The sequence below is a fragment of the Lutzomyia longipalpis genome, chromosome 1 (assembly GCF_024334085.1).
Source record: "Lutzomyia longipalpis isolate SR_M1_2022 chromosome 1, ASM2433408v1".
NCBI classification, from domain to species: Eukaryota; Metazoa; Arthropoda; class Insecta; order Diptera; family Psychodidae; genus Lutzomyia; species Lutzomyia longipalpis.
The window spans coordinates 22,749,087-22,772,846 of NC_074707.1; the positions used below are offsets into that span (position 1 = coordinate 22,749,087).

A 23,760-nucleotide genomic window follows, 5' to 3' on the forward strand; every position below is an offset into this window, starting at 1 on the left:
AAACACAAAACAAATTATTTATTTTTGTTTTTTATAACCTCTATGCAACGCATTTTACCCCGCCTCCCACGATGATGAAACATTTTGTTTCAAAGTATGACATTACATGAAACATTGATTCATCTTCCCAAAAAAATCGAGTGTTTTCATAAAAATTACAAAAACTACTTAAAATAAACAATTTTTCTAGGTTTGGTCTTCAAAAACCTACAAAAAAGATGCCGGTGAGTGAAAACTATAATAAAAACTTAAAATATTCTACAGAATTCCAATAAACAAGTTAATATTTTCGAGGGTGTGCCCGGACGGACATCATTGCGATAAGAAAATTAATAATTTTGGATTTCATCCTCATCAGGCTTACCATTCACAATTGCGTGACTATTCCCAGTCTCTGGGTAATGTCGCAGTCTTGCCATTGAGAACTCAACACCGAGGACCAGCTCCTATCAGTAACAGTGAACAAGACATAATTGATGAAGCCCTCTACTACTTCAAAGCCAATATATTCTTCCGGACATTTGAGATTAAGTCGGAAGTGGACAGAGTGCTAATCTATGTCACTCTCTACATCACCGAATGCTTAAAGAAGCTCCAGAGGTGCTCCAATAAAAATCAGGGGCATCAGGAAATGTATTCTCTAGCTATATCAAAGTTTGATATTCCGGGAGAAGCTGGATTTCCACTCAATTCAGTCTATGCAAGACCATCAACTAGCCAGGAGGCAGGTAAAATATCACCAATATAATTAAACAATTTCCTTACAACTTGAACTAGAAGAAAAAAAATTTTATAGATTTAATGCGTCAGTATTTTTTGCAACTACGTCAAGAGACTGGGAATCGTGTATGTGAGAAAGTCTTCAGCGGAGATGACGGAAAGCCAAGTAAGTGGTGGCTGTGCTTTGCCAAAAAGAAATTCATGGATAAATCCCTATCTGGTCCAGGACAGTAGAGAGTCGCTGGGTGAAAGTTTGCGGCAAGAAAAATCAGTATCTTATAGGAAGTTAATACATAATGATTTTTATTGTCCTTAATTGCTAAAGAATATTGCAATATACACAGATTTATTTGTAAAAAAAAAATAGTGATTACAAGGCCAATGCCTTCTCTAAATAACACCTGAGTATCAACAGAAGAAGGTCACCCAGAAAATTTAGTTTACATTTTCTAGTAAATGGCATTTTTGTGGTTTTTTTCTGAGTGTGACTTGGAACTTTTGCTACCGCATGAATGAACGAATCCAACTAGTGAATTTTGCTGCGTCCGTAAATACCACGTACTCCCGGAGGTCGCAAACTCCAGATACAGGATGCTTTATGGCAATTGAAATTACCCCACGGAGCTGCCATCGACCGTTCTCATACATAATGAGCCCTCCGCCGGAATCTCCCGTGCATGGACCATTGACTCCATCACGCCAGCCACCACAAATTGTTCTCGCGGACGTGAGAACGGCAAAATCATCACGAGAATTGATGCATTCTTGCGAAGAAACAAGGGGAACCTGTGTCCTCTTGGGTAGATAAGTCACCAAGTTGCCTTTTTCGTCACGTCCCCAACCAACTACAACGCCGGTTTTTCCAACAAAGTATTCCTCGTCTGTTGGTAGGCTCCATAGGCAGGCAGGACGAATGTAGGTGCTGAATTCCACACTTTCTTTCAGCACTAAAACAGCAATGTCAGCATCAAAGGATCCCTGGGGATCTTTGAGGAATTCAGGATGAATATTAAGGTCGCTCACTTCGGAAATTGTTGCTCCTAAAAAAAGAAAGATTCAATAAAATAACTCGATGGAAGTACATCTTTGGATATTAATCCGGCTGAGACTAATTTATATTTATGTTTTCAAGCGAAATGAATTTTATAAATTTTGATCTTTTGCCTTTTGAATTTTCGATTGAAAATGCTCTCCTGCAGATAGATATCAAATTTATGGCAAATTTTGCATAAAATTAATTTGCAAAACCTGGCTTATTTATTTTATGTATATGTAAAGTAAAGCTTCTCATAGACTTTAAGGATTTATCTTTCCATTTATGGAGATCTCGCGTGTAATAGTTAGCTCATTTAGGCAAATTCTAAGCTTTTAAATACGTAAAATTGACTAAAAAATCTCAACAATATATATATTTTTTTATTTATAAAATCAATCAAAAAAACTCAAGAAGACTGAATTTTTTATCACTTACTACCAACGTTTTTTTTCCAGAAGATCTTCAAATCTTTGATTAACTAATTTAAGCCGCTTATAAGGGGGTTATTATCCCAGTTCTACAAAAATATGGGCAAAACGTGTCGCAAAATCTATTTAGCCTATTTAGCAGAAGCTTATTAATTAATATTTAGTCAGAGAGAAATGCCTTGACTAATCAGTTTCGGTGAAAATGACTCATGCATGGAGGATCAATTAATTTTAACATAAACATAAAAATTAATATATTTTAAAAGAATATATCGTTTTAAAATAATATTTTAATTTATATAAGATCACGAAGAGAGAATTTATTTAATTTCGATTAGATAAATGAACATGTTTGAAGACTTTTTTTCAAAATCTAACCTCACCATCTTCTTTGAGCTTCCGTAGATCGTGTTTTCCAACGAAGACAATTACATCAGTTGCTTGGTAGCTAACCCCTCTTCCGTCTGTAAAACAGTGAGCTGCACTGACGATGACGTTGTGGGAGACGAGAGTTCCGCCGCAGACAAATGAAAATTGAGCACCTTTGTACACGTGCACGGCAACAAGCCAGGGCCAAGAACCTTTGGGGAATTCTTCGCCACCGTATATAAGAGGTGTGATCGTGAAGCGACTATCGATCTTCCCACAAACATTGTTCCCGCTCTCTCCCCCGTACCTATTAACAGCTGTCTGATAGGGAGGATTTGTATTCTGTTGGATGAAGGGATTTGTGGGTCTAGTATTTGAAGGTCGTTGAGGCAATGGAGATGGTGGTGGTGCTTTTGTAGGTATCGGTTGAGGTTGCTGAGGTTGTTGATAGGATGGGTAGGTTGGATCTACTGCTGGAGCTTGAGGAATAAAATTGTTGCTACCGCCATACGGATCATATTGATTGCCTTTATCGAAGAATGGATTCGTGTTGTTTTGAAAGTAATTATTTTGCGTTGGATATGGTTCACTAAATGGATCGTGGTACGTAGGCGTAGGAGGGGGTTGTTGATAGGGATTCGTTTCGTAAAAGGGTTGATTTGAGAGCTTCGTTGTAAGCATATGATCTAAGCGAATGTTTGTCACATATGATCCTTGATGTGGATATCGGGCATTTTCTCCTTGGCAAATAACATTTCCATTGTACGTTATCGACACGAGGCGAGGAACTGGATTAGGAATGGGAAACTTGACGCGATATCGCACCGGGAGACCATTTCTCAGGCGCTGCAGAGCCACATCTTGGGAGTCACGCAATTCGAGAGCACCCACGTAACTCTGAAAAAAAAATAGAGATTTAAATTCAGCTTAGCCATGGCACGGGTTTATTTCATTTGAATTAATTTTGCTGTCTTCTGCTTTTCATTTTAATACACACGTACGACGATTTAGTGTTTTCGTCAGAAATTCAAGAATTTTGTGGATTTTACCTCACAATTGTAAAAAGTAATGCGTCATTGATGATTAATATGGTATGCGCAGATTAATATCAAATTTTTAGTGACTCTCCCATATGTATTAACAGTCAATCGAAAAATATTTTTATGTTGGGAAAGGCTGTTTTTGTATAAGATTTTAGTTTAATAGTATGGTAAAATTTCATTCTATTGAAATTTTCAACACTGTTTCTCAGAATAAACTGCAAAAGATCATCTTTATATTAAAGATATTAAAATTTAAATGAATTTGGTATCATTTTATATAATTTTGCTTTTCATAAACTATAATTCATTCCTATATTTTACTTTTTTTAAATAGATAATCTTCCTTTTAACGAATTTCTCTTTTAAAAAAAATCACAATTGGAATTTACAAAAAGAATATGTATCCGCTTTGGGATTTTTGTTCATCCAATAAAATATACGCAGATATAAAATTTTAAAACTCATGATTACAGTTCAATAAATCTCTTGTAAATCCCAATGTCCTCCGCGTCCTCATCAATGATATAAAAGACTTAACGATCAATAGAAAAAAAGGTACTGGAGAAATCTCAATCAAAAGATCCATTCAAAAGATTCAATCATGAACTAATAATAAGTAATTTGTGTGAAAAGTAATCCAATGGTGATTGATTGTCCTCAAGCAAGGCACTGTGGCTACTTGAGGCGGCTCAAGTGTGCTGATGCTGAAGTGTCTGGGGAATCTTAAATAGTAGGATGGGGAATACCCGAGAGAAAACACACTTTATTAGCACTTTCATGCGAAAGGTGTGCTTAGCTGCAATGAATACCAAAGATTTCTATCTACCTGATAGTTCTTTATGGTTCTATATTTGTCTCATTTGAGCTTCTACTCTGCGTCATACAGAGATATTTTGGATTACAAACAAATTGATGTGATTTTATTGATTTATCTAAATGAGGAAGAGTTCATGCACGCAAAGCAATATTTACGCTATTATTTGGCACGCTTCTGATGTTGAGGAGATGTAGAGTTTTCTCGCCAACCTGGCTTATATTGAGCTATTGAGAGATCTTTTTTGTTGTTTCTTTTTGCATATTTTATCATTATCGCGCTATCGTGAGGAGTGCCAAAGTTTTTTTTTTCGTCGTCTTAGTATTTTAGCATGGAATCGAGAGAAGATGGGAAACTGGTTCTGGGGGAAATGAAGAATGCGATGACAGAATCGAAAAGCTAATTACCGATGGCAACTGGGCGGGAACTGTGAGGAAGACGTGTAGCTCAAGTTTGGTGCCAATAGGCGGCGCGGGAACTTCAAGGGCGCCTTCGGGTTCATATCCATTGTGCTGATACTGGAAGAGGTTTGGACAGGGGGAGCTAACTTGTTGACCCCTGACCACTGAAAAGACCACAACAGTGTGCACGAGTGCAACGATACACTTGACTGATGTGATCATCTTCGTGATCGATTGTCTTAAAATATTTTGCTTTGAATCACAGGTTTTTTTTTTACATCAACCACAAACTATCTTCTCTTTCTATTCATAGTTTTTGCAGCACTACGATTGCACTTATGATGATCAATAGGGAACTTTTCGCTTTGCAAATCACTCTATTCACATTTAATGTGCTATTTATGATCTACTAAACGAACCACACGGTACAGTCACGGAGAGCTCAAAAAGAAGTCCGTGCTGAAGCGATCACAGTGCAGGTCTTACTGATGAGGAGAACTTGGAATCCGGTCCGTGAATGATCAGTGTCTCTGGAAGTGGAGAAGATAGTTTATGAGTGGGGGAATACTAAACCAAAATTGTCTCCTCTATTTCCAATGAAGCATACATATACCAGAAAACATACGCATACATATCGTACATGAATATGAGAAGGAGAAATCCCCAGAATTACATAGCTATATAAAATGCCCCCAAGAGACAAACACAACCGATAAACTAACATTAACATATAGGTCCGATCCAAGTAAATATTGATACATACTTATCTCTTGGACACAAAAGCAATCGATATTGATAGTATACAATACGGTATATTTTAACGTTTGATAATAGTCCCATAGTATATACATAATGCTATACATAATAGCTAAAATATAGTTTGCTAAGTCTTGAGACAAATAAACTCATGTTATTATGATTACAATTATAAATAGCTCATCGACCGTTTTGATTAATATCAAATTTTTGCAAAAACGTTTGATTTATTTGCCCAATTTCTACCCCTATGTATACATATGATTAGCTGTTTTAGGTACATATATCTCACGCCTCACTTTAAGATCTAAGACTTAGCATCACAAATAAGAATTTTAGAGACGGACATAGATCGAAAATCCTATCATATTGGCAATATTAATTATAAATTACATTTTTTGTATTTGATTCCAAAGAAAAGATTTTCTATACAACCTGTAGCACTTCTTTTTGCCTCCTTCTATGCTTCAAATTTCCAGCTTTTTTGTTCTCAAACGGAATTGCTAAATTTGGCAGAAAATTGTTTGGAATAAAAAAGACACTCAATATAATGCTGCGGGTTCGTCGTCTATGCGCGTTAAAGTTTTTCGTTTTTTAAATATCACATCACACTTCAACTCAAACTCATATATTTGTGCACACATAAGCAAAACCTAAATGGGCAAAAGATCACTCTGCAGACAAATCTTCAATGACATACTGAATCACATCGCAAGCACAAGACGCACAAGATATGAAGAGTATAAAGCAAAATAAACTTTTCAATAAATCTGTGACAACACCAGAGATTTCTTCCTGAATATTTGGTTCGTTTACACAAAACACTTTGGACTACTTAATCAAATTTTATTCCGTCTAAAATCTGTCTTATAGTAAGTATAGAAGTTGACTTTTTTGTAGGTAGAAGGTATTGCTGAGTGCCTTCTGATTTTGCTAAATAAACGATCTGATCCAGTCTACATATTTGGCGACATCCGTAAAGACAACGTACTCCTTGAGATTGCATGAGCTCGTCAGCATGTCCGAGAGGGAAGCTGAGACAATACCCCTGATTGTCCAGCGACCATTAATGTCGAAGATGAGACCACCACCGGAGTCTCCATTGCATGGCCCATCGGAGCCATTGCGCCAACCACCGCAGAAGGTTCGATCTGTGGTGATCTTGGAGAAGGCCTCATTGGAACGAAGGCACGTGGCGTCTGACACAACGGGCACTTCAGCCTTTTTGGGCTCTGGCGTATTCACATTCCCATGCTCATCACGTCCCCATCCCACGACAACACCAATTCGTCCCACTACTGAATCCTGCGACACAGGACCACTCCATAGGCAGACTGGCCTGATGTATTGCGTGAATTCCACTTCACGCGATATCACAACCACCGAGATGTCAGAATCAATTTTGTGGGCACTCATGTATTCCGGGTGATTGTTTATGCTCTCCGGGTAGACAATTTTTGAACCTACAGAGAGAAATTTTGTTGAGTGAAATTTCGCAAAATCTGTGCCAAATAAATATCAAACAAAACCTCATGGAAAAGTTATGCATGTGCATGAGTTAGATGAGTTATGTTTTTTGCAGTACAAATATTTATGGATTTCTATTAAATTCTTTTAGTATTTTCTTTCAGAAAAATTATGTTTTTTGGGAGATTCACTCAAGAATAACAATTCTGATGAATTTCGCAAAGATCATCGCAATCATCGAGAGCTTTCTTGTTGATTGTTAAAAAAAAAATATTTATGAGGAAACTGAATCGCGGGAATTTTCGCAATAAAATTAAAATTTCCAATCAAAACACAATCTCCATTCAAATAAATTTGAAGATTAAAAAATTGATTCGATTGGGGAAAAAATTTCCCATTTCTGCCAAATTTCTTCTTAAAGCTGTTAAAGCAAATTATAGAGTTTTATACAAACTTTCGCAAAGAAAACCCTTAAGAATATCTCAAAGAGGTAATTGATGGTGATGATTTTGAAGTGTGATATATTGTTCGGAAATACCCAAGATCCAGTCGAAGCTGTGAATCACACAGCAGTGGTGCTGAAAATGTATTGGAGGAGAAATACCAAACACGATAAAACTCACCTTCTTCCTGAGGTCTCTTGAGATTGTATTGCCCAAGAATGAGGACAACATTTTCCGTTTTAAGCTTCTGCCCCTGGCGATCGTTGAAACAATGTGCTGCTCCGATAACAACCTTTTGGGAGACAAGGGTGGCACCACACTGAAATGCGAGGGTATGTTCCTTGTATACGTGCACTGCCACGAGCCAGGGCCATGTGCCGCGCTGCAGTGATGACCCACCCACAATGAGTGGGGTGAAAGTGGCGAGAGGATCGGGTTTCCCGCACGTGACACCTGAGTTGCCGCTGTTGGAAGGGAAATTTCGTGCATGCTTTTAGTTCAATGGTCGCGTGTTTGTGCGTGTTTGGGAATTTCCGGGGATACACAGAAAGCCCATATGGGGAAGGGATTGTTGTGTGTCCACAGCAGAAAATATCATCATAACAGTAACACACATTCCGATTGCGAATACACTCATCAGCGGCAACATGATGCTATATATGCGAAAAAGGTGCTTCCCCAACACACATACCTGTCTTTGCTATCAATGGACGACGGCAAACTTGGAGGTCGTGGTCGCGGCTGGACCTGCTGAATCTGTGGTTGTTGCTGCTGAATCTGTGGTCGCTGTTGTTGAATATGTGGTTGCTGCTGTTGTATCTGTGGTCGTTGCTGAACTTGTGTTGGTCTCTGTTGCTGCGGCTCAACATTGGGGGAGGAAAATTGCGACGTATCGCTGCCACCTAACGAGAAGGGTCCTAGCGTAACATCCGGAAAACCTAGATTGAAGCCGAAATCATTCGTCTGTGGTAGACCGAGGTTGAGTGAGGAACCTGAGTCGTCTCCATTTCCTTGATTGAAATCAGAATTGAAGTTTTGATTGTTGAGGTGCACTGGTGATCCTCCCTGTGGCTTGAAGGTGTACTGAAGACGAATTTTTGTTGTGTACTCATACTGTGTGGCTGAGGGAATAGTGTTTTATTTATTTTTATTTTTATAAAGTGTTACTAAAAGGGTGGATATTTTGTTCTTACTGTATTCTGATCTGCAGATTATATTATCATTCACTGTAATTGTTGACACTTCTGGCAGAGGATTTTGGATGGGGAAGCGCACCTCAAAATTGAGCGGCTGATGATTGTAGATCCGATTGGCAATCTCCTGAGGTTGCCCCAGAATTTTCACCTCACCAACGTAGTTGGAGGTCAACTGGGTACCCACTGAGAGTGTGACGAAGAGCATTATGTCCTCACCAATGGGCGGATGAGCGATCCTCCCGATACCGATCCATTCGCTTGAGCCACCGTCGAATTGGTAGCGAAATGTATTGGGGCACGGCGAGCTCGGTACTAACTGACCAGATGAACTTGATGTGAGGATACCGAGGAAGATAGCAAAGCACCACATTGAATTCATTGCGATCCTCCGTGCGCGAATTTTCTCGATGCCTAAATGCTCTGGGTCGTGTGTATGTGTTTAAATGCGGAATTTGTCTCTCTGTCCAAAATGTAGCTATTCTTCCACTTCTTTTGTGGGGAATACACTTGAGTTACAAAGAGGAAAAACCTGTTATCCACTTGAGACACAAGCACGACGCAGCTGAGAAGGCACTTAGAAAAACATGCTCACGGCCGGAGCGACTCGAGCAGACTAATTGGATATTTTGGAAGGAAGCAAAATTTGTGGGGGCATGCTCTTTCTCTCCTCTTCTCCTTTAACTATTATGTACGTACATCCAACACCGGGAAACCATATATACCAACAACAACGATGGTATTTTTTTCTTCAACAAGCCTAGCACTTTGAAGATCACATATACGAAAGCACAACACTGCACGGGGTGGGAGATCCACAGGTACTCTCGTCGTTGTGACGCAGCCGTATGATCTCTGTCCAGGCAAGACAATCAAAGACATCTTTCCGGAATGCAAAAGAAGCATCTCTGCGGCATGGTGGGGCAATACAGCATGCAGAGACGGATTGGGGTACTGCTGATGAGGAGATCCACCTTCGGGTGCATGATGAGTGTGGTAATCATTCGGCATTAATTTACTCAGCAGGAAACAGATTTTTTGACTCGACACACGCGGGCAGTGCATCTCTATCGTATTGTGATTGATTGTGCTAACAAGTTATGCCAGAGAGTTTAAGAATTTTTGGGATGTTTTTTTCTGTACGATATTTTTTGAAGAAATTAATATTTTTCAGAACGATATCACCAATATATTTGATGAAAAGACCAAGAGAATTCGCGAAAAAAAAAGTTACACAGTGTTATGTTAATCTATTGTGATTTATAGTTTTTATGTAATGAAAAAAATCAAAAGACTTTTCATTTAGTGATAAAAATAGAAATAAAAAAAAACGATTTAGAAAAATACTTTAAAAATATGTATGATCAGAGTGATAAAATGATAAAAATCCCTTTGCCCCAGGTAGTATGTGATATATATTTTTTTACCATAGATTCCAGTACTGAAACATCCATGAGAGATTCCAGCAGAGGTCCATGCCTGAAGCCCCTGAAGCGATAGGAATTTCCAACGATGAATGAAATAGAAGAAAATCAGTTGACTGCAAATGACGCGTTTAAATGCACGTGGGAACACGATTAAGGGGAAAAACGTGAGCTAAGACACAAAAATTTAGTTTAAAATGCAAAATATTAGACCACTAATCAGAGAGCAGTATTATATTGAAAAGACTAGACGATAGCAAAGATGATCACATTTGAATACCCGTTCGGTCACTACGTAAGTGCGAAAGATGGCATTTTGAGCGGACCTCTCCGCTGAAAATCCTCATTAGTGTTTGTAAATATAGCCATAATAGAGAATATAACAAAATGTTCTTCTCGGAAAATGGGTTTATTCATTATACAGAAAATAAAATAAATAAAAATCACAAAATGACTTTCTTTTTAGACAATTTCTGCGCAACATTCCTTTTCTTCATATAGCTATATTGTAGAAAATATAATACTATATATAAGATTAGTGGGTGAAATACCTTTTAGGTATATCTACATAACATTACATAGTTTTGCCACAGAGAATTTCACTTAACAATCTAATCGTAATATTTGTGGAAGTAATTTATTAGGTATTTTAAATTGATATTTGTCGTTCACTTAGCATTAACAAACACACTTATACAAAAAAGAGTTTTTTTTTCTTATATCTTTTGAGTCTTCAGTAATGTATGAGAGGAATTTAAATGCCGCACTTCCTCCTCGGGATGGAATACTGTACGATGTCTACTAGATGAGGATGTTTATGAAGAAACTCCCCGGGGGAGAGAGATAATTAGGCACACTCTGGCGACACTTTCGACAATTTCGGGCCTCCGCCATTTCGTGTTCCCGGTGGCGGTGAATTGCTCCCCGTAAGAATACTCGATTCTCGTGCATCGATCTCCGACACGTGATGCGAATGCCGTTTTGTCCTGGGTGGTGGAACTGGAACAGATTCCACGGAGGTGAGGTGCGTGGCAGTGGGAGGTGCTTTTGTACGTTGCCACCGCATCAGATGCTTGATTCTCTGTCCATGGTAGTGATACAGATAAACCACAGCCAAGCAGCAGAGTACCAGCAGAAGGGACACAATGGCAATGAGGGCTCCAATGTATTTGGGACCCTCGGGCTGTGGCTCGTCCGCAGCTCCAGGTGGCAGGCGCGTCGCCTCCGACATCTTTGTCTTGGGCGTCGTCTTTGTTCCCGGTCGAATGGGTCGTAATGGCGGTGATGGGGCTCCATACCCAATGGAGATGTCCGCACATGCACGGAATTGTTCCTGAGGACCACATCCCACTGTGCCCGTGCCATTCTCGCACATTCCCCAATTGTTTCCCGCCACATAGATCCACTGCAACAGGCAGCTTTCGCATTTCAAGTCTGTTGAATTGAAGAATTTATCAATTAGAATATTAATATTTGAATAATTCTTTTTCATAGCAATTATTATCATGCGTAACGTGGTCATAAACAAATCATCATCATTTCAACATAATAATGGTACATATTGATATTACATCTACATATTTTTTATGATGTTCAGAATTAATATTTTGGAAAATCAGCAAAATATATTTCAGCATTATATGAATCTTTTTGAAGAAGGTGTTTTCATTAATGATAAAAAATGTTCACAAAAACTGAAAATACGAGAATAACATAAAAGCTGAATTTGCCATAAGGTATGCAATTTTTGTTGTTTGAAAAAATCCGTTGATTAAACATAATTTTTTTTAATGTGCTTCATTACCTTCTATTCTAACGTATTACCTTCTGGCAGTCTAGCTCGAATCTCATAGACTCTGCTTCCATTTCGAGGATAGAAGCGCGTGGCGGGATCATCCACGTTAAGTACAGCAGGTGATCCACTGAGAATTTCAAGGATATTCTCATCGAGACAGTCTTGCTTTCCAGCTGGATCGGGGCAGATTCGGAATTCAAAGTATCCCCAATGACTGGCAGTCAATTCGATACGTATGAGGAAATCTGATCCTGGATTGTAGCGCCTAACAATGACTCCTTGGCCATATTTGCCACCATATTCATTGTCCCTTGGTTCTGGTGTGTCGTATGCATCTCCACAAACCCCACATTTGCCTTCATTTCGCTGCCACTGCCGCGAAAAGCCACCACAGAAAAGTTCATGATCATTGTAGTTGGGTGGTGTATTGAAGCCATATCGCCAGGCTGAGGCTCGACTCGGGGGCTCAATCATACGCCCATGTCCCGCACCCAGAGTCACCAAGCCGGCAAAAATGGCAACAGCGGCAATTGCCCTCAGCATGCTAGTGGTTGTTGGTGGTGGTCTGAAAAGAGAATAGCCAGGAAGACACATCATCAATGGAGCCATTCTTCTGTGTTAAGTCGGCGGGAAAAGTTGCATCACACCCACTCACAGGTAGGAGAATTGTCGAGGAAAACCATTATATATTTTCCGACAATGTTGCCACTTCCTGGACAATACACTCTTTTCTTTGTCAATCATCTGCATAATTTGCACTTTCTGTCCTAAAGGCAGAAATGTGTTCTTCTCAGTCAGTGTGATCTGTCTGATATTTCCTAATACTACATGGTACAACTCCAGAGCGTGCTGTCCAAGAGATTGATGGTTTCTCACATCAAATCCCCGATACTTCGCATAATTCGCATAAAAAGAGTGCAGGAGAATAAAATTTCCCTGGCATATTAATGCTCATAACATATTCAATAGAATTGCGTGAATCTTCCCATTCATCAAAGTGAAACTCCTACTTTAAGTCAAACTTTCTCAATTTTCTTCCCAAGATTGACGCGCAGGGCTTTTTATTAGCTATGCGCTGGGGGAACCCAAAAGAATATTCCATCGCGTCTCTGCATGGCAATTTAGTTAGTATATTACGCCAATCGCTTAATTATATCAAAAGGCACGACTGTACGATCGTGACCACTTTTGGGACTTTTGAGTGTTATTTCTGGTGAAAAAACAATAGAGATCTTTTTCTCTTGCAGACTCTTGCAGAGGGGGAGGCCTTGGATATTTTCATGCGCGGGATATTGTGGAATTATTTGCCATTACATGGGCCACAGTAGCTTGAAATTTTCCTAAAATCAGCCACTAACTCTTTTTAGTAGCATATAGCTCAAATGGGAGATCCGATGAAAATTTCACACGGCCACAAATTCTCTCCTCGAGGGCACAGGTGATTTCACAAAGGAGATGAGAAAATCAATTTTGCCCATTCTTGTATAACCGAAAGAAAATCATTTTATGCTCGAGGATAAATGTGATGTCACATGTTTTTTTTTAATACTGGATGGGAATAGAACAACGAATAACATTTTTGAAGAAATTGCGTCTCGATTGGGAATCGCAAAAGCTTGAAAGATAATCACGCGCGCGAGATTATTCATGCTTCTTGTGAGATGAAAATAAGAGTGATCGCTTCGAATCTCATTTACATTTTATTAGCTCCACTGGGCCCGCGTGTCTTTCACATCATCAATGATGAGTTTTAGATTCATTGTATTTCATTTTATATAAAAGTCTCATTATTTCCATTATAGTCAGTGCATGAGAATAGGGTTAAATGGGAAGACAAAAAGAGTTTTCTCCAAGCACGAAAAAAAAATAGTTATAGGTACCCCCTTCTTGAGAGATAAAAATGAATTGTGAGAACTCGATGGCTGTGACTCAGTGTTTTTCTCTATATCTCTCTCCTTTTCATGCTTAATTTGCATAACAACCTCGGGGTGGAAAATTGTGAAAATTTCTTCAATGAAGGCCAAACGCAGTCTCTCTTAGGAGGAGTTCAATAACACAATTTATTCACGAAAAGCTATATGAATATGCAAAGTAAAATTAAATCATAAAATTTACTTTAATCTTATTCTTCTTATATGTTTTAAATTAAGTCGCCATTAATTCTCAATTCCTTAAGATCGATTAAGTTAAATAGAATGAATCAATATGGTATTAATTTCGTATTTAATTATATTCATTCTTTTCAAATGAATCTTATAGTTTTTGGGAAAATGAATCACTTTATATTCTACCGGAAGACAAGATCAACATTATTTCAGTTTGTTTAACATGTTCCAATAAAATATTCAACATTCTGACTCTAAAAAAAACATGAATAATTTTTTTTCTGGAAAAAATCCCAGAATAAACATTATCAAATTTTCAAAATCACTGCAATACGGAGTTTAGTAAACAAGAGGAATTTGGTAAATTTCTTTTACGAGAATTATGACTTTCTCACTTTCAATTACCTCTATATAGCTTAATCATTCAACAACAACTATCTAATGCTAATCAGAGAAAAATTTACGTGGAATTTGTTGGCGCGAAAAAAAAGCGTCGCGTTTCTCGCAAAAAGCATTTCTTTCACATCGAACAAATGCTTTCATATTTGAGATAATGATTGATGAATATTAAAATTTGTTTATCTAATAATGAGGCAGAAAATTATTCCCCAATTTGCACGAAATGTCTTCATCTTACAATCGTGAATTGTATGTGTGTATGTACACTAAAATGGAAATGAGTTTCATTTTCATTTACAAAAACTTTTTAACTATTTTATTTCAATGACCACGCTGCTTTTCCATTGATGAACTTGCGGTGTACTACACACCGAAAGAAACAATGTAGTTTTTCGCATATAGTACTGCGAGATACTGAGAAATGATCTTCAAGTCTATCATTGAGAACAATTAATTGATACTTTGGTTGTGAACACATACTATGTAATATGAAATCAAATGGAAAGAAAAGACATCCACTCTTTGAGTAAATTACCAACTTTTCACTGAATCAACATTACTATTGACTATGTACTGGTAAGAGGAGCTTTAAAAAATCATCAGGTACACGCAATTAATAATGAGAAAGAGGTGTACATAGATAAAAAAAAAACTTTCAATTGCATCCAAATTTTCACTACCACTCTCCGTTCCCACAAAGCGCAATTTATGCTTATACCATAATCTTGTATAGGTCTGATGGACAGTGATTTAGGTGTGAATGAAAAAATGAATTCATTAGTAACAGGCGGGCTTTAAAAACGACAAATATTTACCATACTTCCTTTTAACGCCCAGATAAGTGAAGAGAAAAAAAGAACGAAAAAAGTTTCACTTGAATTATGTAGATATTTTGCGTTAGCGCATACAAGAAAAGTCACTCGTTAGTTTAGGCAAAAGTTGAGAGATATATTCGCAGTGGAATTTTACGAGGAAGGAACTATATAAATTCAAGTCAAGCGCAAAATTGCCAAAATAAATATTCAAGTCAACAATTGACGGAAATAGTAATGTGGCGGGTTAATTGAAATATATTTGGTAACAAGGAAGAAAGGCCCGCGCACATGAGACACAAATCTGCTTCAGAAGAAGAAAAAAAAATCTTATGTGAGTGAATTCCCAGCCAATTTCTCCAAATTAAAAAGAAGAAAAAAACCTTTAGGTCGGTCATGTTGAAAGAAAGACTCATTTGGTTGTTATTTTGGTGAAATAAAAAAACCATAATTCACATGCAAATAAATTTGAGCACAATAGGATCATTGAATTGCAAATAGTGATACAAAAAAATAATTTTGAGAGCTATAAATTGAAAGTATCATGTACCACACTGACCCTGATGTCTGTTGCACCGTACCCAGACTATGAACAAGAGACACCAATGACCAACGAGATGGTGCGCGAGGCGAGAATGAAACCGGAAATTGACTCAAAACAACAAGAAACTCCTCTTTTGATTCATTCTACGTTTCCACGAATATTCTCAATCATTAGCACGCACTGTAGTAACAAAGATAAAAATTTTTATACTAAACTTTAAGTAAATGGACATAAAATTTTTTCACTAAATATTTCCAAAAGATTATAAAACATTTTTGCAAAAAAATATTATGTGAAATTGGGCCAAGACGATATTTCGTGTGCAATTTATTTCCCTTTTGTTCCCACCTTCCACACTAGCGAACTTCCACATAAATCTGCAATTTTCTCAAAATAATTGAGAAATACATATCTCACATCGTGAGAGACAATTGAGAAAAATTGATATTTGACCTCCAAATTACAATAACTTTCAGATATCATGCTGTATAGAGCAATTTTTTATAGAAAATTTTTCTCAAAATAAATCTGAGATTTATGGTAAATTTTGTTGTAAGGAGTTTATTAATTTTTGTATGAGAAATCCTCTCCTACATCTATGTATTATGTTGATAATGTTGTCATGCACATGTAATAGGGTGTCATGTATCTATATAGGGTGTCATGCATATGTAAAGGTGCCATACACCTATATTAGAGTGTCATGCACGTATATTAGACTGTCATGCATCTGTATTAGAGTGTCATGCACATGTAATAGGTGTCATGCATTTATATGGGGTGTCATGCATATATAAGGGTGTCATGCATCTATATTAGAGTGTCATGCACATTTATAAGGGTATAATGCACATGTTTTAGAGTTTCATGCACCTATATAAAACTGTCATGCATCTGTATTAGAGTGTCATACACATGTAATAGGTGTCATGCATCTATATGGGGTGTTATGCATTTATATGGGGTGTCATGCATATATATAAGGGTGTCATGCACCTATATTAGGGTGTCATGCACCTTTATTAGGGTGTCATGCACCCTTATTAGAGTGTCATGCACCTATATTAGGGTGTCATGCACCTTTATTAGAGTGTCATGCACATGTATAAAAGTGTCATGCACATATATTAGGGTGTCATGCACCTTTATTAGAGTGTCATGCATCTATATAGAGTGTCATGCTCCTATATTAGATCTTATTAGAACCTATATTAACATTTTAAATCTTTGTTCCATTACAATTACTTTATCTCCAAACCTTGTGCGAAGCGGAGCGAGGAAAATTGGAACGAAGCGACAATTTACTTCATTAGTCTTTTAAAGATTTTAGACCTAATCTTACAATTCTTCACTAACAAGAATTCAAACATAAAAGATTGATCTGCAATAAATGATACATCAATTCGAGTGCTTTTATGTACGTCCTACTTTTCTTCTTGCACTTTGGTTTATATTTTCGAGCCACACGTAATGTTATCAAAGAGCTCTTCTCACTCTCTCCGGCTTTACGTGCCATTCAGTTAGCCACGTATTGTAGGAATTTTAATAATTTTTAGTTACCTACTACATACATAGCTACCAGCAGCACTATTTATTCCAGCATTATACATAACATACGTTTGCTGCAGAAATTTATCAATCGTTAACACGTCGAATGAAAAAGAACTTTGTGTGTCGCATTTTGTGTGGGGTTTTTTGCGCAATTAATTATTTTGTTTAGTATTTTACTCATTATTGCAACACCGCTTTATCCATCATATCTCAACGCACAAAGTCAAAAAAAATGTGATTCTTTTTTTCGAATTCTTTGGCGGCTCTTGCACAATATGCAAAACTTTTAATTGTGGCAAATACACACAATCATGTGGAAATTTCTCCGTGGCACAGTCAAAGAGTATAAATATGGAGAAAATGTGTCCAGGAACTTTCTTTTGCACATCTTCGCAAGCCAAGAAGCTTGTCGTCGTGTGCCATCAATTTACACAGACCTGAAGAGGCCTATTCAAAGAGTTTGCTGCCAGATAATAAATTTTAGGCTCTCTAGTGGAGGTCGTAGATTTCGGTAGATTTAGTGCCAAATTGGGTCACACTTTGCATCGTCTCTCGTACATAAATTGCGAAAATTCGGAAGTTTTCATGGTCAAAAGGTAGATTGTGTGGAATTAATTAAATTATGTGTCAATCACATGAAAGAAAAATCCCGCGTGAAAAATTCTAATTTGCAATAGAAAACCCACCAATTAGTTGCAATTGTCTTATCCGATGCACATCTTGTACAGGGATCACAGAAATGTATTAAAATAATTGGAAAAATTGACACGATCGCGTGATCTTAATGCATAAAACATTCATGAGCCAAGAGAAAGACAAACATTCCGTGATTTTATGTCATATTTTGCCATTTTATACCTAATACTATTTTCAATCTATGCACTTTCAGACTGTATTTTATACATCCCTATGTTGTTTTAATTAATTGTTTAATTGCCTCACCCGCACAAGCACAATTGCATTACATTTTAATAAAGCATGCAAAAGTGCTAACAACTCTATTCCGCAGATTTTATGCGAAGGGTAAATACTTTACTTCCGTCTTTTTTTTTTCAACAGAGAGCTTCTTTCTCTCAACTCGTTTTCATCTTATGAGATTACTTTTAAATTTTCTCAAATTGAATTTTATATTACTCTGTGCGAATAATTTTATATAAATGAAGTTTTTTTTTCTTTTAAATTAAACTTTCTTTTGCAATTACATTAAAAATTTATATCAGTTTTAGCTGTGATTCTTTCTTCAAAGAAGCACAGCTTCTGTGTACACTCTAAAATGCAAAGTCGTCAGATCGGGCTCAAACTTGGGATGAGCACGAATTAGGGTCCCTACATTCCAAAAAACGTATGCGCCAAAAATCTTTCCGGCCGGCCGTCCGGCCGGCCGGAGTATAACGCTAAATTGCGCGAAAACGGTAATAGATAGAGACTTGCGGTCAACGGCAAAGTTAATATATCGGGTGGAAGAAATTCGATTATGAGGTCAAATTTTACCCCCCACCCCCCCGTCCGCCATTTTGGAACACCCCTAAGTTTTGTTTTCGCTATATCTCAGCCCCTGTAATAGCTAAAGGGCTGAAATTTTGATATGTTGTAGGGGCCATCAAGACCTTTCCAACGATACCTCATTTTCGAAAATCGGCCAATCCGTTTAGCCAATATGGCCGTCACAAATTTTCATCGAAAATCGGCCGTAACTCGAGAACGGCTTGACCGATTTTGATCAACTCGGGCTCAAATGAAAGATATTAACGAGCCCTACAACTGCTCGGAACATCTCAAGTTCAAAAAATGACCGCAAGTGGCGCTAAAATCGAAAACAAAATTTTCGATGAGTTTTCGATGAATATCTCGAGCACGGCTTTATAGAATTGCTTCATTTTTCGATATATTATAGTTGACTATAATATCTTTCATCATGCCAAAAATGAAGAAAATCTATGTAGCCGTTCCGGAGATATCGCGTTTTAAAGTTAACATGTCATATCTTGAGTTGCATAAGACCAACGCCCCGCGAAGCGGGGCGTTTTATATATACACATATAAAAGTAAAGTAAAATATATATAAATGCATAGATATATACATTATATATACATATAAAAATGCAAAGATAAATATATATAACTGCAAAGATAAAAATTAAATATAGCATGGATGGAACAGTATAAAGCGAAAGAACGGTAAGTAAAACTTACGGGCTGTGATTCTTTCTTTGTCAGTGAAATGTGAAATTGACGGAAAATTGAGGATGGGCAAATTTTGAGGAGAGACTTACTCGTGAGCCGAATCACAGCCAACGCTTGCCACGATTAAGGCTTTCTTCAAAATTACTGCGCGTTGGCTGTGATTCGGCTCGCGAGTAAGTCTCTCCTCAAAATTTGCCCATCCTCAATTTTCCGTCAATTTCACATTTCACTGACAAAGAAAGAATCACAGCCCGTAAGTTTTACTTACCGTTCTTTCGCTTTATACTGTTCCATCCATGCTATATTTTTTGGTATACCTACTTTTTAAAGCTTTTCTTTTTCAATATCATGCAACATACAAAGGAGTTCTTAATTTTAATTACATACCTACATATTATTAAATCAAATTAGATGCTAAATAAAGTTAGATTACATACTAATGATTTTGTAATTTTAAAGAAAGATAATCTAAACTATGTGGAAAGTCCAGAAACTTTAACGAGAATTTTTAAATGAAATCTTCTACCTGAACTATATGATTTGTTTTGATCATGATTACAAACATTTTGTTCTTGAACACAAAATTAAATCTTTCAACTGCTCTTCCAAGACATTTAAAAGTAAATGAAAATTTCATTATATTGTAATTTTTTTTTGTAAAATGACTCATAATTTTTTTTAATTCACAAAAGAATATTATATGCACGTCAGTTTGTTTTTGTGGGAGAATTGCATTATCATTTTAACACACATTTTGTCTCTTGGCCATTTTACTTTTAACTAAAGAACGGACAACAACGTGACCTCGGCCAATGACCCAATTAATCCGTAGGTGGAGGAGTTGTTTGCTTCAGTAGACAGTCGCCTCGCCAAAGAGAAAAATATCGCAGATGACCAAATTTGAGGGAAGAAGAATAAGCTATATAGGAAGACTTAAGTACGTTAAGTATTCTGCACACGAAAATTGAGGCCACAGAGAATCGCCTTCAATTAAATGTACTCTGAAAAAAATAGTTTGTATTTGAGTTTGTCAAAGTTTGTAACTCCCATACATTTTTTAACAAACATGGAAGTGAAAAGGAGTCAAAGCCCTTTTTTGTCAAAGGAGATTACTTTTTAATCTCCAAGTTTGTTATTTCAAAATAAAATATCCATGTTTGTAAAAGTTTGTTATTGTTTGTAAAAATTTGTATAAAAATCCGGATAGCACCCCTTACAAACCATTACAAGCTTGTTTGTCATATTTTGTTACTTTTAAAATAAGAGATATTCTTTTAAATAACAATCATCAAAATTTATTCACAATTTTCTATTATTATAAACATAAGTTCCGGTGACGTCGTCGATGATGAATCTGATCTGAAAATCTCTTTTAATGTCCATCACGGGGATACGTCCATCCCGTCCATCCATATCCTGATGCAGAGATATCCCAGCCACAGCCAAAAAGAGTTCACAATGGAGTTCCTTGGTGTTTCCGGAAGTTTTTGGACGACCTGCTGCTTCCTCCATTCGTAGCGAAACACTCAGGTGGCTACGTGTATATAAACCAACTGAAGTCACTCTCCTCCAGGAACTCCATATTTTTCCCATTATCTATAAATAAAAAGGATATGTTTAATTCAAGAATAATTCCATACACGATTGAGGCTATCTTGAAATAACTTACCATTCAAAGATGTATCTGCCTCAAAAATCCCAAACTGCATGGACAAGTTGGAGATTCTCCACGAAATCATAAATGATTTTCACCTCCATTATTCACAAAATACCACTTTTTCTGGCTTTTTTTAACTTCTTAAACGGCGTCCATTCTTTCTATTTCTAATAAAAATGTACCAAAATAACAAATCTTTCAACAAACTTTATCAAAACGTTTGTTATAGCTTGTTAATGCACTAAAACAACAAACCTTTTAACAAACTTTATCAAAAATGTTTGTTAATGTTTGATTAAACAAACAAACCAGCATACAAACATGTTTGTAAAGTTTGTAAAAAGTTTGTTCTTCCAAATTTATTAAAATTTGTTTGCAAAAACTTGTGAAATGTTTGTTAAAGTTTGTACTTTTTTGTATTTTTTCCTCAATTTACAAACATTTTACAACCAATAATCTCCAAATACAAACTATGTTTGTTAAATTTCATATTTACCTCCAAATTAATATCCTTTAACAAACTTTGACAAACATCGCTACAAACTATTTTTTTCAGAGTATGGTAGGTTGGTGTGTACCTCAATTGCTTCCTTTTCGCCACACCAAGTTGTAAATTGTTTTAAAAAAAATAAAAAAAGCGAATTAATGAGCTTTTATCTTTATTATTTTCTTCTTTTGAATCGACATGACTGTCGTGCGTAGTTTTGGTGAAATTTCAATGGAAAAAAACCTCATGAAATGTCGAAAAAAGGAAGACAAAAGCCTAGGTGAAAGACAAGAAGATCGTGGCGTACGGCAAAGAATTCTGTGGTATTATAATATATTTTTGTCATTTTATTTTTCTACTTTTGAGAGGTTTTCCGTTTGAAATTAGCATTTTGGTGGAAGAAACTGGCTCTGGTGTGTTGTTTTTGTGGTCTTGGTGACGCTATATGGTATACTCTCTCTTTTACCTCGATTGTGCGCCTCTTTTTGCACAACATTTATATGCTCAAGTTCATTATCAAACAATTCTATTTAATTTCCAGTGCGAAGAAGATTTGTTTACCGAGATAGACAATTTTTTATTATTTGTTGCAACGCCAAAACTTTTGTGCAGCAAATGTGAAAATATATATTGAGTAGGTGTATGATTCATTCAATTTCTAATGATGATCCACATGAACGATTCCCGCGAGGCCCGTTATTAATCCTCCAACTATTTATTTTTTTTATTTTTAATTCACCCGAGATTTGCCTTAGCACGCACGCCACCAAGAAATTATTTAATTGTTATTTAATAAAAATATATACGGGGTTTTTCTTGCATTTATCACTGCATGTTCTGGTGACCACACCGCAAGTAAAAGCATTTTAATGAGAGCTTTAAAGAAAAAGTCACAGAAAATTAATTCCAATAGTGGTAAGAATTTTTCTTTTCTTTTCACCATTGAACACTGAACCGCAATTGCTCTGTGTTGGTTTGATCTTATTCCATGCCTTCATTGAATTTCTTCCTCTTGGGCACAACAATGCCATATGTAGGTACACTTAAAGAGAATGAAATTCAATTCGTGCTCTCGGAAGAATGCAACATAAAAGGTGAGGGTAAAAAGAACTAAACCGGAATGATTGCACTCCCTTGGAGGGCTTCGTTTATAATTTCTTGCACTAGCTATAAGTTGCATTAAAAGGCACCTCCTTAGCTTTTGCAACTCTTGTGCGACTTAGCAATTAACTAAAAGAGCGAGTTTTGCATGAAATCTCCTCTCAACATAATTTTAACGACTATGTGTGTAGAAATTACCTTTTATACGAAGTCACTTTAGTGTCTCTATCCAATGCTGTGGAAGGTTGATTTTTTTTTATCTCCGATCTTGGTCAGAATTGTGAGTCTAAGTGCTGACCAAGTTAATCCATAATCCCTTTCCTCCGCAGAAATTACTCAACACCGTCAGCACTCACTACAATATTTTGTTGATCACTTAACACAGAAAATATGTCTATTTGTACCACTTTTGAAGAATAAAAAGTTCTTTTAATTTTATGTGGTACACTCTAACTAAGCTCTGTAACTTGCTTCCGCCACTCACTGCGGCCGCGATGGAACTGAGAGGTATTATGTACCACGGAGCTACATAGAGTTGTTGTGTGAGAATCTCCCAGCAGCATACCCGGAGTGAGTGCAGTGAACATAAAAAAAACGCGCGCGTATTTTGAAGCGCTGAAAAAGATATTTTTGTAATTAATAAAATTGAAATATTTTGTAAACCTTTATGAAAAAATAGCAGAGGAATAAATATATAATGAGGCTACTCTTCATGATGATGCCTCACATATAGCAACAACCGCATTCTTCTCCTTAGAGCAGTTTCCTAATTTGCTGCTGTAGCCGATCTGTAGCAACTGATTTTTTCCTCCATTTCTTCCTACATGTCCGCAAAAAGAAGTCCTCAGAATTGTTATTTTTCTTCGAATTATAAAAAATTCTTACCAGGATTTTGTAGTGACATTTTTTTTATGTAAGCTATGTTTTGTAGCTTTTCCCTGGCTTTTCCGACAGTTGAACTTTTTGAACATAAAACTAGGTTATGTGATCGTACGTCGGCTGAAGCGAAATTCTTTTATCTTTCAACATAA

The 23,760-nt window shown here is 36.7% G+C and overlaps 4 protein-coding genes across 7 annotated transcripts; 1 reads left to right on the top strand and 3 right to left on the bottom strand.

Moving 5' to 3' along the window:
- Window positions 1-91: 91 nt before the first annotated feature.
- Window positions 92-1,801, top strand: LOC129797178 (actin-related protein 2/3 complex subunit 3). The gene is made up of 3 exons (XM_055839523.1): window positions 92-224; window positions 359-728; window positions 797-1,801. Exons 1-3 carry the CDS (start codon window positions 219-221, stop codon window positions 952-954), a joined length of 534 nt encoding a protein of 177 aa, XP_055695498.1. The 5' UTR covers window positions 92-218; the 3' UTR covers window positions 955-1,801.
- LOC129797167 (serine protease gd-like) lies at window positions 1,000-6,053 on the bottom strand. The gene is made up of 4 exons (XM_055839508.1): window positions 6,003-6,053; window positions 4,818-5,341; window positions 2,568-3,450; window positions 1,000-1,760 (listed from the first exon to the last, which is right to left on the bottom strand). Exons 2-4 carry the CDS (start codon window positions 5,031-5,033, stop codon window positions 1,222-1,224), a joined length of 1,638 nt encoding a protein of 545 aa, XP_055695483.1. The 5' UTR covers window positions 5,034-5,341; window positions 6,003-6,053; the 3' UTR covers window positions 1,000-1,221.
- Window positions 6,054-6,401: 348 nt separating this feature from the next.
- LOC129797169 (serine protease gd-like) lies at window positions 6,402-10,397 on the bottom strand. 3 transcript variants are annotated; one of them, XM_055839511.1, is made up of 5 exons: window positions 10,098-10,397; window positions 8,671-9,002; window positions 8,169-8,598; window positions 7,658-7,941; window positions 6,402-7,030 (listed from the first exon to the last, which is right to left on the bottom strand). In XM_055839511.1, exons 1-5 carry the CDS (start codon window positions 10,145-10,147, stop codon window positions 6,501-6,503), a joined length of 1,626 nt encoding a protein of 541 aa, XP_055695486.1. In that variant the 5' UTR covers window positions 10,148-10,397; the 3' UTR covers window positions 6,402-6,500. The 3 variants fall into 3 exon arrangements, with proteins under 3 accessions (XP_055695486.1, XP_055695485.1, XP_055695484.1); XM_055839510.1 differs by having other exon boundaries at window positions 8,671-9,179; window positions 10,098-10,316; XM_055839509.1 differs by lacking the exon at window positions 10,098-10,397 and adding an exon at window positions 9,370-9,577 and having other exon boundaries at window positions 8,671-9,179.
- A 90-nt stretch (window positions 10,398-10,487) lies between these two features.
- Window positions 10,488-23,759, bottom strand: LOC129797173 (uncharacterized). 2 transcript variants are annotated; one of them, XM_055839519.1, is made up of 4 exons: window positions 23,615-23,759; window positions 22,928-23,344; window positions 11,919-12,454; window positions 10,488-11,528 (listed from the first exon to the last, which is right to left on the bottom strand). In XM_055839519.1, exons 3-4 carry the CDS (start codon window positions 12,430-12,432, stop codon window positions 10,942-10,944), a joined length of 1,101 nt encoding a protein of 366 aa, XP_055695494.1. In that variant the 5' UTR covers window positions 12,433-12,454; window positions 22,928-23,344; window positions 23,615-23,759; the 3' UTR covers window positions 10,488-10,941. The 2 variants fall into 2 exon arrangements, with proteins under 2 accessions (XP_055695494.1, XP_055695493.1); XM_055839518.1 differs by lacking the exon at window positions 23,615-23,759 and adding an exon at window positions 23,457-23,545.
- Window position 23,760: the final 1 nt, after the last annotated feature.

Bases quoted from the DNA above. Each gene is read 5' to 3' on its own strand.
- LOC129797173 (XM_055839519.1), bottom strand. From the start codon at position 12,432: ATGCTGAGGGCAATTGCCGCTGTTGCCATTTTTGCCGGCTTGGTGACT. The intron at 11,529-11,918 runs GTAATACGTTAG...TCAATTCAACAG, and splicing joins TCGAGCTAGACTGCCAGAAG to ACTTGAAATGCGAAAGCTGC.
- LOC129797167 (XM_055839508.1), bottom strand. From the start codon at position 5,033: ATGATCACATCAGTCAAGTGTATCGTTGCACTCGTGCACACTGTTGTG. The intron at 3,451-4,817 runs GTAATTAGCTTT...TTTTTTTTTCAG, and splicing joins TTCCCGCCCAGTTGCCATCG to AGTTACGTGGGTGCTCTCGA. The intron at 1,761-2,567 runs GTGAGGTTAGAT...TTCTTTTTTTAG, and splicing joins ACGGAAGCTCAAAGAAGATG to GAGCAACAATTTCCGAAGTG.
- LOC129797178 (XM_055839523.1), top strand. The intron at 729-796 runs GTAAAATATCAC...AAAATTTTATAG, and splicing joins ATCAACTAGCCAGGAGGCAG to ATTTAATGCGTCAGTATTTT.
- LOC129797169 (XM_055839511.1), bottom strand. From the start codon at position 10,147: ATGGACCTCTGCTGGAATCTCTCATGGATGTTTCAGTACTGGAATCTA. The intron at 9,003-10,097 runs GTAAAAAAATAT...CCTCACATCAAG, and splicing joins TTTCAGTACTGGAATCTATG to TTCATCTGGTCAGTTAGTAC. The intron at 8,599-8,670 runs GTAAGAACAAAA...CTATTCCCTCAG, and splicing joins AATCTGCAGATCAGAATACA to CCACACAGTATGAGTACACA.